Source organism: Lynx rufus, unplaced genomic scaffold, assembly GCF_022079265.1.
Source record: "Lynx rufus isolate CCGP_SWC_20201006 ecotype Redwood Valley unplaced genomic scaffold, mLynRuf1.p SCAF_24, whole genome shotgun sequence".
Lineage (NCBI taxonomy): Eukaryota > Metazoa > Chordata > Mammalia > Carnivora > Felidae > Lynx > Lynx rufus.
The window spans coordinates 21,888,399-21,902,379 of record NW_025814839.1 but is presented as its reverse complement, the minus strand read 5'-3'; the positions used below and the strand labels follow the sequence as shown (position 1 = coordinate 21,902,379).

The 13,981-nt window shown below is 47.5% G+C and overlaps 1 protein-coding gene across 1 annotated transcript in view; it reads left to right on the top strand.

Moving 5' to 3' along the window:
• Nucleotides 1-7,071: 7,071 nt before the first annotated feature.
• Nucleotides 7,072-13,981, top strand: part of SGSM1 (small G protein signaling modulator 1) — a 64,570-nt gene continuing 57,660 nt past the window's right edge. The window contains exons 1-3 of the mRNA XM_047088363.1: nucleotides 7,072-7,142; nucleotides 10,296-10,458; nucleotides 12,000-12,152. Coding sequence (XP_046944319.1) covers nucleotides 7,079-7,142; nucleotides 10,296-10,458; nucleotides 12,000-12,152 — 380 coding nt within the window. The 5' untranslated portion in view covers nucleotides 7,072-7,078. The remainder of the gene's footprint in view (nucleotides 7,143-10,295; nucleotides 10,459-11,999; nucleotides 12,153-13,981) is intronic.

Here is a 13,981-nt window from a genome sequence, read left to right as displayed (position 1 = left end):
ATTTTTTAATAAAAAAAAAACCAGAGATTTATTTCTCAACAGTTCTGGAAATCGAGAGGTCCAAGATCAAGGTGCCAGTAGTTCAGTGTCTGCTGAGAACCCGCTCCCTGGTTCACAGACCGCTGTCTTCTCTCTATGTCCTCACATGACAGAAGAGGGAAGGGAGCTCTCCAGGGTCTCTTTCATGAGGTCACCAATCCTACCCATGACCTCATCACCTCCCACAGGCCCGCCTTGTAATACCCCCATGACACTGGAGATTAGAATTTCAGCATAGGAATTTGGGGGGAACTGAAACATTCAGTCCATTGCAAGGAGTGTCCTCCTCCCCAGAGCCTCAGTTTTCCCCCTCCGTGAATGGGGAGACTATTACCCTGAATTGTCGGGATGATCCCATGGGGCAAGGCAGGCAGGAGAGAACTTCACAAAGTGCCACACTCTCGGGACTTATTCTCTCCATTCTACCTGCTGATAGCCTCCACCTTGCTGTGCTAGCAGCGTGGAGCCTGGGGCCTGGTTCCCCCTCTCTGACCCTTCCTCTCTCTCTCTCTCTCTCAAAAATAAACATCAAAATTTTTTTTAAAAATGAACAGCAAAATATTTACTTACACTATATTAACACATAGTATCCACACTTGTAAAAATTGTGGTAAAATACACAACATAAAATTTTGCCTTCATCATTTTTAAGTTCGGTAGTGCTGAGTAATTCACATTGTTGTGTGGTCAGTCTTTGTCTCCCAAAACTACAGCTCTGTACCCGTTAAGTAATAATTTCCCTTTCTCTCCTCCCCCCAGCCCCTGGCAACCACCATTCTGTTTTCTGTCTCAATGAACTTGCCTCCTCTAGGCACCGCTCATAAGTATTTTGTCTCTTTGTGACTGGCTTATTTCACTTAGCGTAACGTGTTCAAGGTTCACACGTGTAGTGGCAGGTGTCAGAATTCCCTTCCTTTTTTTTTTTTTCTTTTTTAACTTTATGTGTATATTTTGAGAGAGAGGGGGGGAGGGACAGGCAGAGAGAGAGGGGGGGAGAGAGAGAGAATCCTAAGCAGGCTCCACACCATCAGTGCAGAGCCCGACACAGGGCTCTATCCCACAAACCATGAGACCACACCCCAAGCCAAGATCCAGGGTCGGACACTCAACCAACTGAGCCACCCAGGTGCCCCAGAACTTCCTCCCTTTTAAGGCTGAGTTATATTCCCTTGAATGTGTCTGCTACATTTTGTTTATCCATTTGTCCATCAATGGACACTTGGGTTGTTTCTGCCCTTGGCTGTTGTGGATAGTGCTGCCATGAACACGGGTGTGCAAATCTCTCTTCAGCACTCTGCTTTCAGTCCTTTGGGGTATATACCCAGAGGAGAATTGCTGGATCAGATGCTGATTTGCTGTTTAATTTTTTGAGGACCTGCCATCCTCTTTTCCTTAGGAACCGCACGATTTTACGTGCCCATCAGCAATGCACGAGAGTTCCAATTTCTCCATATGTGCACTCACACTTGTTATTTTCCATTTTTCAATAGGAGCCATCCTAATAGGTGTGAGGCGGTCAGTATCTCATCACGGTTTTGATTTGCACTTTCCTGATGATGAATGATGTTGAGCATCTTTGCGTGTGCTTGTTGGCCATCTGTTTTATCTTCTCTGGAGACGTGTCTGTCCAGGTCCTTTGCCCATTTGGGAATCAGGTTGTTTTTTGTTGTTGAGTTGTAGGAATGCATCATACAGTCTAGACATTAGCTCCTTATGAGATACACGATTTGCAGGTATTTTCACCCATTCCGTGGGTGTTGCCTTTTCACTCTGTTTATTGTGTCCTTTGATGTACGGAAGTTTGTTTGTTTACTTTGACGTGGTCCAGTTTATTTCATGTTACTTTCGCCTGCTCTGCTTTTGGTGTCACAGCCAAGAAATCGTTGCCAAATCATGGCGCTTCTCTGCTATGTTTTCTTTGAGGAATTCTGTAGTGTTCGCTCTGGTATTGAGGCCTTTGATCCATTTTGAGTTGATTTTTGTGTATGGTACAGGTGAGGGTCTCACTTCATTCTTTTCCATGTGGACATCCAGTTTTCTCAAGAGCATTTGTAGGAGACTGCTCCCCCCCCCCCCAACACTGAATGGTCTTGGCATCTTTGTCAAAATCGTTTGATATGTACTGATAGACGTGAGGGTTTATTTCTGGGCTCTCTGTTCTTCACCACTTGTGTTTATGCTGGTACCTCAAACTATGCTAGTATTTTTATTACCATAGTTTTATAATGAGGTTTGAAGTCAGGAAATACCAAACTTCTAGCTTTGTTCTTCCTTTTCAAGACTGCTTTACCTATTCATGGGAGTCCTTATGACTTTTAGGATAGAGTTTCCTTTTTCTGCAAAAAAAAACCAAAACCAAAAACCAAAACCAAAAACACCACGCCAAAGCAACATCAACAAAATGCCATTGGGATTTTGATGGCGATTACACGTAGATCGCTTTGGGTTTTATTGACGACAATATTAAGTCTTTCAATCTCTGAACACATGGGAAGCCTTTCCGTTTATTTGCATCTTTAAAAAGTTCTCTCGGGGTGCCTGGGTGGCTTAGTCGGTTGTGTATCCAACTTCGGCTCAGGTCGTGATCTCACAGCTTGTGGGTTCGAGCTCTGCATCGGGCTCTGTGCTGACAGTCCAGAGCCTGGAGCCTGCCTCTCTCTCTGTGCCCCTCCCCTGCTCATGCTTTGTCTCTTTCTCCTTCAAAAATGAATAAACATTAAAAATAACAGTAATAATAATAATAACAATAATAATAAAGTTCTCTCAGCAGGTTTACTGTAGCTTTCAGTATACAGGGCTTTCACCTCCTTGGCTAAGTTTATCCCTAAGTATTTTATTCTTTTGGATGCTACTTTTTTTTTTAGTGTTTCTTTATTTTTGAGAGAGAGAGAGCATGAGCAGGGGAGGGGCAGAGAGAGAGGAAGAGAGAGAGAATCCGAAGCAGGCTCCGTACTATCAGCACAGAGCCCAACACGGAGCTCCAACTCAGAAACCGCGAGCTCACGACCTCCGCTGAAGTTGGACGCTTAACTGAGCCACCCAGGCACCCCTGGTTTTGATGCTATTGTAAACAGAATATTTAACATTTTGTTTTGGGATTGTTCATCAGTAGTGTTTAGAAATACAGCTAATTTTCACATATGGGTTTTGTATCCTGCAACATTGCCGAATTTATTGATGGCTGCTAACAGTTTTCTTGTGGAGTTTCTAGGGTTTTCGGGGCATAAGATCATCCGAGATCATTTTATTTCTATCTTTCCGATTTACATACCTTTGGTTTCTTTTCCTTGTCCTAATTCATCTGGCTAGAGCTTCCAATGCTACGTGAAGTAAAAGAGGCGAGCAGAGGTGTCTTTGTCTTGCTCTTGACTTTGAAGGAAAAACTTTCAGTCTTCCACCATCGCATGGGATGGTAACTCTGGGTTTTTCATACATGACTTTCATATGTGACCGGTAGTTTCTTCCTGTTCTTAGTTCGGTGAGAGTTTTTATGACGAACGGGTGTTGAATTTTGCCACATTCTTTTTCTGTATCAGCCGCGATGCCCATGTGGTACTTTTCTCTTCGTTATGTTAATGCTGGTGTCTTGCGTTGGTCGGTTTTTGTGCCTTGAACCCTCGCTGCATCTTAGCAGTAAATCCTGCTTGGTCATGGCGCTTGTGGAGCTCTCCGGATCCTGCCGAATTCTGTTTGCCAGTGTTTTGTTGAGCCTTCTGATGGAGTCACTCTTTGGAGACATTGGTCTCCAGTGTTTGTGTCATGACTTGCTTGGCTTTGCTTTCCAAGGTAATGTCGGCCTCATGCAACGCAAGTATTCCCTCCTCTTCCATTATTATTATTATTATTTTATTTATTTATTTATTTTTTTTTAATTTTTTTTTCAACGTTTTTTTATTTTTATTTTTGGGACAGAGAGAGACAGAGCATGAACGGGGGAGGGGCAGAGAGAGAGGGAGACACAGAATCAGAAACAGGCTCCAGGCTCTGAGCCATCAGCCCAGAGCCCGACGTGGGGCTCGAACTCACGGACCGCGAGATCGTGACCTGGCTGAAGTCGGACGCTTAACCGACTGCGCCACCCAGGCGCCCCTATTATTATTATTTTAGAAGAATTTGAGGAGGATTGGTGTTAATTCTGATTTTTGTCGAGTCTTTCTTTCTCTCTCTCTCTTTTATTTTTTTTTGCTCTTAGTCAGTCTGGCTTAAGGGTTTGTCAATTCTGCTGATCTTTTGGAAGACTCAACTCTTGGTTTTGTTAAAACCTACCCTTGTATTTCTTCTCTTTCTTTTGTTTATCTCTGCTGTGACATTGCGATGACCTTCCTTCTGCTAGCTTTGGGTTTTGTTTGTTCCTCTGTAGTTCCTCGAGGTGTCAAGTTAGACTGTTGATTGGAGACCTTCCTTGTAGTTTGAACATAAGCACTTCCAGCTGTAAATGCCCCTTGTACCCTGCTTTCTTTACATCCCCTGGATTTTGATACATTGCCTTTTCCTTTCCATTTGTCTCAAGATACTTGCTGATTTCTCTTGTGATTTCTTCTTTGACCCGTTGGTTGTTGGAGGCTGTGTATGGTTTGGGGCACCTGGGTGGCTCAGTCAGTTGAGTGTCTCTCTCTTTTTTTTTTTAAAATACAATTTATTGCCAAACTGGCTTACATACAACACCCAGTGCTCGTCCCAACAAGCGCCCTCCTTAATGCCCATCACCCATTTAGCCCATCCCCCCACCCAGTTCCCCTCCAGCAACCTTCAGTTTGTTCTCTGAATTTAAGAGTCTCTTATGGGGGCACCTGGGTGGCTCAGTCAGTCGAGGGACCGACTTCGGCTCACGTCATGATCTCACGGTTCGTGAGTTCGAGCCCCACATTGGGCTTTGTGCTGACAGCTTGGAGCCTGGAACCTGCTTCGGATTCTGTGCCTCTCTCTCTCCCTGTCCCTCCCCCACTCATGCTCTGTCTCTCCAAAAATATATAAGCGTTAAAAAAAAAAAAAAAAAAAAAAGAGTGTCTTAAGGTTCAGGTCATGATCTCACAGTCGTGGGTTCAAGCCCGCGTCAGGCTGTGTGCTTATCAATCTGATGGGTGTTCGAGAGCAGCCACTGTGGGGACCCTTGAAGCAGGGGAATTTTATTCTCCTGAACAGGTTACTGTTTCAGCCAGAATAGAGAGACCAGGTGAGGTTTTAGGCAAGTAACACTGCAGGCACCCTGTGCGCCAGTCTCTGCTCAGCACATGGTGTGCGTTACCTTGTTCAGTCTTCCCGCAGCCCCATGAGGCAGGTGCTGTTCCTATACGCCCTTCACCCAGCGAGAAAACTAAGGTTCAGAGAGGTGATGTGATTTGACTGTGGAAACACAATCAGTAGCCACAGTGGCCAGGATATGGCAGCTGGAGCTGAGATGGGGGGGAAAAAAAGTCCTAAGCCAAAAGTCCAACCATGGCTTCTTAGCTTTGTGGCCTTCAGTAGGCCAGTTTGCCTCCCGACCCTCAAGTTTCCACACCTGTAAACAGGGCCGATTCCAGGGGTTTGGCTAGGTAGTTTTCAGACTTGGAAATGCTGCTGGCGAAGCCCAGCTTAGAGCTCGCTGAGCTCAGAGGTCAGCACTGTTCACGGGGCGAGTGCTGACTCGGTTGTGTGGGGCAGACACTGCAGGGCATGGCCAGGGATGCTCTGAGTTCTGTTTTCCCCTCCAGGAGGCAACCGCAAGGAAGGGGAGAGGGGCATGGAGAGCCTGCGATCGTTCTCCGGTGGGTGCACTGCTGAGCTGGCCTGGCTGAGGCCGAGTAGGCCACAGGGCAGCCAGGAAGGGAGCGGCTGCTCATGGAGGGGGTTGGATTCAGAACTGCTCCTGTTACCCCATGTCGCAGCCCTGGCGATGCAGAGCTGGGACCGGCCTTTGAGGTCATCTCTCTTGGCCTCCTCAACCTCAAGGTGGGGAAACTGAGCCTCTAGAGAGGAGAAATGCATGGCTAAAGCCCCATGGTGACGCTGGGCAGACTGGGGGCCAGAATCCAGCAAAGCAGAAGGGTGTTCAGGCCACTGGGGAGTCATCTCTGTGAGCAGAGGCACGGCTGCCCTTTCAGCACTGTGTCCCTCACTCCTGGTGCATCAGGGGCGCTCAAAAAAGATTTGTTGAGCATGTGAGGATAGTAGGAAAACACACCCCCAGGGAGTCAGACAGCCTGGAATTCGGTGTCTGCTCTGGGCCAGCTTTACTTCTCTGGGCAAGTTTGCTCTACTTTGCTGAGCCTCGGTTTCCCAAATTGAGATCACAGACCCAACTGGTAGGTGCCTGAGTAGGGATTGGAACCCAGAGCTGCTAGATTCCAGGCCTGATTTATCACTATACCTTCCTGATTCTTTTATATACTTGTTTCCCCTTCCTTCCTTCCTCCCTCCCTCCCTCCCTCCCTCCTTTCTTTCTTTCTTTCTTTCTTTCTTTCTTTCTTTCTTTCTCTCTCTCTCTCTCTCTTTCCTTCCTTCCTTCCTTCCTTCCTTCCTTCCTTCCTTCCTTCCTTCCTTCCTTCCTTCTCTCCTTCCTTCCAAAAATACTTATTGAGTACCTGCTATGTGCCAGGCACTGTTCTAGTCTCCATGGATACAGAAGTGAACAAGATAGGTGAGGCCCTGGCCTCAGGGAATTTATATCTTAGAAGAAGGTAATAGTAAGCAAGTAAACAGGACAGGAATAGCATATGTACCCAGAAGGGACTGTAACGGGGTGTGAGTGGTGTCAGGGGAGGGCTGTGTCAGATAAGGGGCTCAAGGAAGATGACATTTCATGTGACACCTGAGAAGAACCAGCCAGGCAGAGAGCCTGAAGAAATAATTCAGTAAAACATGATGCTCTCACAGGCCACAGGCCTCAGACTTGCAGAAGGCGCCATGAGGAGGGCATGGTAGGAGAGAAGTTATCAAAGCACCCCAGATGGCCTCAGAGGGCCAGGAAGGACGACACAGCCCTTGGGGATGACCGCACCCTGGGTCGCGTTTGGGTCTCTCCGTCCAACTGCCTCTGCCCTTCCAGGTGAAGCAGATCATGGAGGAGGCAGTCACACGGAAGTTCGTCCACGAGGACAGCAGCCACATCATCTCCTTCTGTGGTGAGTCCATGGACCCTGACCTGGAACGGGGCTTCTTTCTCTGTGGGCTGCCTTGGGGGAGTGGCGTCTTTGTGCAAGGATTCTCATACCGTGTTTTGACTTTGTGACTCTGAAGTTATTTTTGGATTCCCGGGGGGCTCTGTGAGGGAATTTGGAACCACTGAGAAGTCGAGAGAAGAAAGGAAGAATGGCCTGTGTACCCAGCAGGAGTTAGTCACTGCTGACGCTGGACGGACTGTCTTCCCCTCGTGTGGGCTCAGTTCATGGCTACCCATCCCCCTAGTGACGTTGGTCTCGCATGTGACGACAGACTCTGCACCCTTTCCTCACCCTGCCTGTGGCTGTTGCCAAATGAAGGGGGAAGATGGATGGGCTTTAAAGACATAGGGAATCGGGAGCCATTGATCCATCCTAAGGGATCATGTCCAGCTGGCTCAGCAGAGGAGGCAGGCCCAGGGCTCGGAGCTTGACTTGTATCCTTGAACCAGCTGTGCTCACAAGATTCCAGAAATAAATAACCGTGCTGCCAGGTTCTTAACTGTCCTTCCACAATGGCTGCAGACACATGTTTTACGTGTCCCCACAGTCAGGGTTCAGCTTCTAATCCATGTGTATGTATAAGCAGGGATGTTTCTTTCTGCCTGAAAACCTTTTCATTCCATGACTGGAGTGTCTCACAATGGAGGACGTGCTGTATCTCCCCTCTCGCGCTCTTGGCCCCGAGGAGAGGCCAGAGCGAGGAGACCTGGTCGGCCCTCAGCTTCATCCAGATGGCTGGAGGCACTACCCATGGGAGCACATGCCGTGACCTGGGAGCCCACTGCTGTCAGTTTAGCCCCTTTGCAGCCAGGCAGACCTGGGTTCAGATCCCTCCTCTGCCATTTGTTTGTTGGGTGACCTTGGCAAAAAAAAAAAAAAATTAAGTTTATCTGGAGAGAGAATGTGTGGGCAGAGGGAGGGCAGAGAGAGAGGAAGAGAGACAGAATCTCAAGTAGGCTCTACGCTGTGAGCGCAGAGCCTGATGCGGGCCCCGAACCCATGAACCATGAGATCGTGACCTGAGCCAAAGTCAGACACTTAACCGACTGAGCCATCCAGGTGCCCCCAAGTTTCTTTTTAAAGTGAGATATGTTTATTTAAATTACATATATGTGTGTGTGTGTGTGTGTGTGTGTGTTTATATACTTGTATGTGTATATATAGGTGTATATATATATATATACACGTCTGCATATGTACATGTGTATATACACATAAATGTTAACGTGAGAATGTATATATGCCTAATTTTTTTTTATCCTGGACATCTCTATTTGCAAAGAAAATAATAGGCATACTTCAGAGTGTGCGACCATGCTCACCCGTTGAAGATTTAGAGGAATAGAACGGAATAAAAATCATGATTCTCTAACTCCAACCCCAGTGTTTGGATGAGGGAGGAAGGGTGATGTTACCGCAGGGTGAGGTCTGCAGGGTCTCCCTGTGGTGTCTCTGCTCCATTGTGCCTTATGAGCCATTGTCAGAAAGACTCGAGGCATGTCTCCAGTGCTTGAACAGTTAATTAACTTATTTCAGTCTAAACAAAAGTGTTGTGTGTACAAGCAAAAATGAAGATATTTCAGAGAGTCTCACCCAGAATATATTAAACCCATGGGCAGATTAGGCAATAGGGTGGGCATCCGTTCAAAGCCAAGTAATCGCTGGGGCACCTAGCTGGCTCATTCAGTAGAGCAGGTGACTCTGGAGCTCAACGTTGTGAGTTCAGGCCCCACGTTGGGCGTGGAGCGTCCTTAAAAAAAAAACTATAATCATAACGTTTTGAAAAAAGTCAAATAATTGCCAACAAAAATAAACCAAGACAAGCAATTGCACCAAACCTCTCGGTATTTCTCCTTGTGTGCAACATAACCTGGGCCAGGCTCTTAACCCTGAGACTGCTGGAGTATTCCTTCTGTGGAGTCACAGTAACTAGAACGCTCACTTCTTGGGTTTTTTCCACAAGGATTAGGTAAGGTAAACCTTAACACTGGTCTCACACCCAGCAGATACCCAATAAGGAGTAGCTCTTATAATATGCTCAGTTTTTCCATCAACATCGATTATGCTCCTATGATATACCAGAGTGAGCTCCCTCCCAGTCTGCTGTGTAAGACAGAAGATAAGAAAATACTCAATAAAGCGCTGCTGAAAGTACCCGAAATAAGACTGGGGCCATCAGAATGGCCTGCACAGGGACTGTTTCCCGGGGGGAGAGGGATGGGGGGGGGACACTAAGGCCCAGAGAGGGAAAGCGATTTGCCTGAGGTCACATAGCAAGTTAGTGATAGAGCCCAGGCTACTGCCCAGGTCTCCTGCTCTGAGCAGGGCTGGGCAGGGTGTCCAGGGGAAACACAGACATGGGAAGATGATGACAGTCCTCTCTTTCCAGATCCGTTGTGGCGGCACAAGTGTTGTGAGCACACTTTGGGCTCAGACCTGGGTTTGGATCCCAGCTCGTCTGGGTGGCCCTGGGCAATTCAGTCCCCCTCTTAGGGCCTCAGTTTCCACATCTGAGAAATGAGATGGCATTCCTTTTTTCCTTGGCTGTGGCAGAGATGGAATGGGATCCATAATGTTAGCTGTTCCTGGAATCACAATAGTGGTGACGATCATGTGATTCTTCAGCCCAGATAAAGCCCACCAGTCCTGTGGTCAGCCTCCCCTCCCTCACTGACAGGAGTAATAGCTAACGTCCCTAAAGCGCTCACTCTGTGCCCAACTATGTGAAGCGCTTGCCATGCATTTTCCCCACCTCGCTTGCTGCAACCATGCCAGATGCCTGTTCGTACTATCCCCATTTCACAGATGAGGATACTGAGACAACAGAGAGAGGAAGTCATTGCCCAAGGTCACGCAGCTGGTTAGTGTCTGGGAGAGGATATGAACACAGACAGTCTGACCTCGGGCAGCAAACACAGCTCAGCTCTCCTGCTCCCTTTTGAGGGAGTGGAAGGCAGAGAGACGTACGTGATTTTCCTTTGATGCTTTCGTGGATTTCGTGATTCTGGGGCGCCCCGCTCTCCAAGGCGCGTCTGTGTGGCTGAAGACCTGAGCTGGGCTGGGTGCTGGGGAGCACGGGTAGGGCAGGGCCTGCTGACCATTGTGTCCCTGCAGCGGCTGTAGAGGCCTGCGTCCTGCATGGGCTGCGGCGGCGGGCGGCTGGCTTTCTGCGCAGCAACAAGATTGCAGCTCTCTTCATGAAAGTGGGCAAGAACTTCCCACCGGCCGAAGAGCTGAGCCGCAAGGTGCAGGACCTGGAACAGCTGATGGAGAGCGCGTGAGTGTGGAGCATGGGGTATGGGCTGGAGCGTTCCTGCAGGGGACAGTCCAGGCTCCTCCCTGAGCTCTGCCAGAACCCGCACCTCCTGGCACTGTCTGCACTCTCCTTTCGCCAGACTCTTTCCTACCCCGGGGCCTTTGCACATGCTCTACCTACCACCCGGTTCACACGCCTCACCTTCCACGGCTGGTGCCTTGTCATCATTCAGGCTTTCCCCCAGTTAAGGGCAAACTCCAACCCTCACCCCATTTCTCTTACATATCACTGCGTATTTTCTCTCCTGTGGTTATCACCACCTTAATTATTCATTCCTTTGTGTACTTTTTACTTAATTGTTGTCTGTCTCTCCTCCTTGGCTCTGAACTCCATGAGAACAGGCCACTAAAATCTGTTATTCCCCATTTTGTCCCCAGTGTCTGGACAGTGCCCAGCACCTGGTAAAATGCTCAAGAAATGATTGTTGAATGAGTAAGTGTCTGCTGTTAGCCAAACCCATTCCGCATGCAGGAAGACCAAGTTTAATGAAACTACTGTGGTCTCCATCTGCATGGATCAGATACTGACACTGAGGCAACAAGGGGAATGGTGACTTCACTCACACGTCTGGACGGCTGATTTCCTGGGGGGAAGGCTCAGGGCCTGAGGGCATGTACGGGAGAACCTCCCACCAGAGTCCCAACCACACAGTTTGACTCTACGCCAGAGCCGCGGTCTGGAGCCTGGTCAGGGCTAGCAAAGAGGTTTCAGCTCCCATGGGTGCTAGCAGCCGCCCACAGGACCTTGTGAAAGATTCCGGAGCCGTGATTGGGCTTCACGGGAAAGAATGTGTGGATTGATTCGCCGTGTGTGTGATGGGCAAGAGAAGGGAGAGAGAGGCGCACATGCTGTGTGTGCCGTGGGTGATCACTCCTCCTCAGCGGGCGGGAGATGGTCCTTTCCCTCCCTTGCATGCTGTGCCAGCCCAGAGCTGCTGGCCAGAACTGTGGGACGGGCAAGGCTGTGGACTTAGCGTCACTGCCTCCCTTTCGGAACCAGACTCCTCAGCCACTTGGTCTTCAAGGTGCCTTCCAGTCCGTATGCTAAATTCCCAAGTGTTTGCTGATAACTTCCGAAAGGGAGTGATTTCCATGGGCCCTCCGTAATATCGGGAATGACTTTCTCATGGAGGAATTAGAGATACCCATGCCAGGTGGTAAGGGAGAGCCATTCATTTCATTCATGCAATCACTCATTCATGAGAGAGGGAAGGGGAGAGAGGGAATGAGAGAGAGAGATGAAGAAAAGTATCGCTATGAGAATCTGGCTTGCCCATCAACAGTATATGAAGGTGTCTGTTTTATCGCATCTTCACACTCACTGGGTGTTATCATTTTTTCAACACGTCACCCACTTGCCAGGAGCAATGTGCGCTTTTGTTGTTGTTTTAGTCGCCGTTCCTTCATTCCCTAAAGAGGTTGGGCATTTTGCTGTTTGCACATTGGTCCTGTTGGATCTCCTTTTTTGCGAATATTCTTCCTCCTTCTGTACTGGTCTTGAAGGCGAAACCAGATTCAGGGCCTCCAGGAGAATGTGCGGAAGCTGCCGAAGCTGCCCAGCCTGTCCCCACTTGCCGTCAAGCACCTGTGGATCCGCACTGCTTTGTTTGAGAAGGTCCTGGACAAAATTGTGCATTACCTGGTGGAAAACAGCAGGTGAGTGAGAAAGAGCAGCTGCCGTGGCGTTCTCTGGCGCCACCTTCTGGCCATTTTGGGAACTGCACCCTATGGCACAAAGCAACTTTCTTTTCTCTCCTGTGCACTTGATTTGAAAGCAGTTAGATAAAGGCCTTCTGGATGTTTGCCTCTAAATGAGCCCAGCTTAGAACCTGGGACTATTCAGGTGCTTCCTGCTAATATAGGATCTTCAAATTTGGAATGAGGAACAAGGATCTTGCAATCTTAGGGATCTTTTTCCTCCCATGAATGAAGCCTACAGTCTGCTTGCTAACTGTGGTCCTAAAAGAATCATGTAGCTTCTCTGTGTCTCTGCTGCTCTTTTAATAAATGGGACAGGGATTGTTGCCATTCTGGAGAAGAGGTGAGAAGGGGAGTTAGTGAGTACACAGTGTTTTGGAAATGTATGATACTTTTTTTACATTTTCTATTCTAGCTCAGATTAACCTGGTGTAAAGGTTTTAGACTATGAGTACTCTTGGCAAGCATTCATCCATGCATTCATTCATCCAGTAACTATTTAATGGGCACCTACCATGTGCCAGGCACTAACTGAGATGTTGGAGATACATTGGTCTTAACTGTCATGTTAAGAGCTTGGATATTATGCGAAGAGCACAGAGGAGCCAGTGAAGAATGTGGGCTTTTGTATAACCTGAGACTCTTCATGGCTAACACTCCTTCCAGCCGTAGACAGATGGGGAGAGAGAGATAGACAGGGGGAGTGGGAAAGAGGAAACACGATGAGGGAAATACCTGAGAATCTCCTCATCTCTCGGTATATGAAAGTGCCTATTTAACCACATCTTCACATGCAGTGGGTATTATGATTACCTTTTATTCTTTGCCTGTTTGCTAGGAAAATATATATGAAAGGAGAGAGCAGAGTCCTTCCTCTCACGAACCTCACATAGTTGCAGGGAAAACAGGAAAATAGTAATTGTGGTAATATGTGGTGAGTATTCCAAGTCAGGTGGGTGGTGTTTTAACTTCCTCTGGGTGGTCAGGAAAAGAATCCTGGAAGACGTGGCAGTTAATCATCAGTTTGAAGGGCACGTAGGCATTAACCCAGTGAAGTGGGTAGGGAAAAGAGTGTTCCCAGCCAAGGGAATAGCAGGTGCAAAGGCCAGGAGGCAGGAGACAAATTGGAAGAAATCCAGGCTCTGGAGTGCAATTAATCTCTTCACCTTGTAGTAAAATGTGGTATGTCTCTGCCCCGTGCCCTCACATGGGTGTGGGCCTCCGGAGCTATTGCCTTTGGCATATGACCTTGTGTTTTCTGCTGAATGAGTCGGTAGAAGGAATGAGTAATTTATTTGAGCAGCAATGCCAAACTATCTCTTTATTTTTTTTTTGTCTAAACTTTTTATTTTTTTGATTCGCATAGAAGTTGTAACATTAGCGCAAAGAGTACTCGCCTGCCCTCAGTGATCACATCCTACATAACCATAGTACAAATACCAAAACAGGGAATTGACATTGGTACAATACTGTTAACTAAACTACATGCTTTATTTGGATTTCACTAGTCTTTATGTACACTCATTTTTTTCTGTCTAGTTCTATGGAATTTTAGCATAGTTAAATTCAGTATAAATACATATATGTATTATTTAATTAAATGTATTATTTAACTATTTAATAAAAATTACATATGTATATGTATTATACTCATAGTATAAATACAGTCTATAATTCTGTATAACCAACACCACAGTCACGACACAGAACTGTTCCAGTGAAACCTACCACCCCAAAGAAGCTCCCTCGAGCTACCCTCAGTGGTCACATCTTGCCCCCAGTCCCAC